At 49.5% G+C, this 2,500-nt stretch overlaps 1 protein-coding gene across 1 annotated transcript in view; it reads right to left on the bottom strand.

Annotated features, from left to right (window-relative positions):
- The window catches only part of LOC311315710 (neurocan core protein-like), a gene marked incomplete at both ends in the record, with an annotated part of 38,316 nt that overhangs the window by 27,437 nt on the left and 8,379 nt on the right, over positions 1-2,500 (bottom strand). The window contains 3 exons of the mRNA XM_084446415.1: positions 843-993; positions 1,384-1,625; positions 2,192-2,260. Of these exons, the coding sequence (XP_084302541.1) occupies positions 843-993; positions 1,384-1,625; positions 2,192-2,260 (462 nt within the window). The remainder of the gene's footprint in view (positions 1-842; positions 994-1,383; positions 1,626-2,191; positions 2,261-2,500) is intronic.

Raw genomic sequence — 2,500 nt, 5'->3', positions numbered from 1 at the left:
TGTGTGTGTGTGTTGATATTGTTATATTAGTAAGACCAAGGGATTACTCAAAACGAACAGATCACTTTTAACAAACATAAAAATAAAACAAAACGTATAATAAAATTATCACTATTAACAGAAATTGTAATTATACGGATATTACGGATACATATCAGCTGTGATTGTGTGTGTATTTGTGTGTGTGTGTGTGTGTGTGTGAGAGAGTGTAAGTGTGTGTGTTCGCGTCAATATTGTCACATTCATGTTTAATCATATGTCTCTCAGTTTGTGACATGCGGTCACATATCTGGCAGCTAGGTGTGCTGTGTGTCCCTCTCCTAATAGGATTTGTAGTTTCTAATGTTCATCTAACTCTGTGAAGTGTGGCACCAACAAATTAAATTTATTAAAGTATTCTGTTCTCATATTTTTATATTTGTCACATTTTAAGAGGAAGTGCATCTCTGTCTCTACCTCACCTGTCATGCAGTGACCTCAGACTCTTTCATTTGGTGGTAGCCATGACTTCTTTCTCTCTCTCTCTCACTCTCCCTCTCTCTCTCTCTCTCTCCCTCTCTCTCCACTCTCTAACTCTCTCTCTCTCTCTCTCTCTCTCGCTTTGTCACAGTCACACACACACACACACACACACACACACACACACACACACTCACACACACGTAATTATCCCTGTCATAACAGCCCCTCTTGGTAATGCCAGGTTAACCACAAACCGTGACACAGCCCATCACATTGGCAGCCAACAACAACAACAACAGCAGCAGCCGATAAGAACAAGCCTGTAACGGCCGACGGTAACGGTAGCTGGTGAGAGAGGCTGGTCAGGCTGGAGCGCTGACCTGGAGCCAGCGTGCTGGAGGGCGCAGCCCCTGGGCCGGTGGGGGCCTCTGTAGCCCCGCCCCTCCCGGTCCCTGGGCCCGCCTCCTCCTCCTCCGCCCCCGACAGGTAGCTCCAGGGCTTCCACATGGACTTCATGATCCTGGAGATCACCTGCAGAGACAGAGGGACAGGGTAGAGGTGTCATCAGGTGACACTCAGGGTAATCAAGATTCAAGATTCAAGATTTCCTTTATTGTCATTGTAACATTGCTGGTACAACAAAATTAAAACTCACACCTAACGGGGCTCCAATAATAAAATAGAAAAGTAGATAAATAATAAATAGAAAGATATATAAAAGTACACTAACACATACACACTCACATCACTATACACACACACACACACACACACACACACACACACACACACTATATACAGTATAAATAGCTAAATATCTAATTCTACTCCGTGATAACAATTCAAACTCAGAGTCGCTTTAATTTGGCTGAGTACATTTCCCTGTGCCAGGAATTGGCCCTCTCTGGAAGTTCGGCGTACCGATGGCAAGACGAGAAGCTCCAGAGCGGAGCGGCCGGCGCCGGAGAGCGAGCGCGGACGTACCTTCCTGTCGGTGGAGGTGGGAGGGGAGTCGGTGGTCTCCGGGGGCGGAGGGCGGAGGAACTCCTCAGAGTCGGGGCCTCCCTGCTCCTGCAGCTCCCCCCAGGCCAGAGGGACCTCTCCCGGGCTCAGACGCAGGGCCACGTACCCCTCAGACGACTCAGAGGACCAGGGGTCCGAGGCTGAAGACGCAATGGGAACGATTCATCAAGATTTACACATCATGCATCGCTGCAGAGTACCGGCCTGCTGCCTCCTGGCTGCTCTACTGAGGGAGGCAGGGTCCAGCTGACGGACCAGGACCACAGCGTCCCTGCTAACCAGTCACGTCAGTCTAGTGTGATAGAAACCTGTTGAATGAGCTACTGTGACCGTGAATGAATCACCATGTCTGATGTGAGCCAATGACAAATACCCGTTATGCATGGTCACTATGCCATGTGATTGGCTACATACTACGTCACTATGCAATGTGATTGGCTACATACTACGTCACCATGCAATGTGATTGGCTACGTACTACGTCACCATGCAATGTGATTGGCTACATAATACGTCACCATGCAATGTGATTGGCTACGTACTACGTCACCATGCAATGTGATTGGCTACGTACTACGTCACCATGCAATGTGATTGGCTACGTACTACGTCACCATGCAATGTGATTGGCTACGTACTACGTCACCATGCAATGTGATTGTCTACAGCGTACGGTCCGCGGAAGCTGTCTCCCGGGCCGACGTACCGGACAGGCGGTTCTCTTCCCGCAGGTCGACCAGTCCGGTCCAGTTAGAGGGTGAGAGGTCAGGGGGGCCTGAGGGACGAGAGGACGGGGACAGCTCCATCAGACGGTGGATTCAATGGCAATGTGTGTGTGTGTGTGTGTGTGTGTGTGTGTGTGTGTGTGTGTGTGTGTATGCCTGTGTATGCCTGTGTGTGTGTGTGTGTATGTGTGTGTGTGTGTGTGTGTGTGTGTGTATGTGTGTGTGTGTGTGTGTGTGTGTGTGTGTACCTGTGGGGCCAGCAGGGCTGGGGGTAGTGTGTGTGTGTGTGC

This window comes from Borostomias antarcticus (genome assembly GCF_949987555.1).
Source record: "Borostomias antarcticus genome assembly, chromosome: 12".
Lineage (NCBI taxonomy): Eukaryota > Metazoa > Chordata > Actinopteri > Stomiiformes > Stomiidae > Borostomias > Borostomias antarcticus.
The sequence above is the reverse complement of the archived record's forward strand: the minus strand, read 5'-3'. Positions and strand labels throughout refer to the sequence as shown.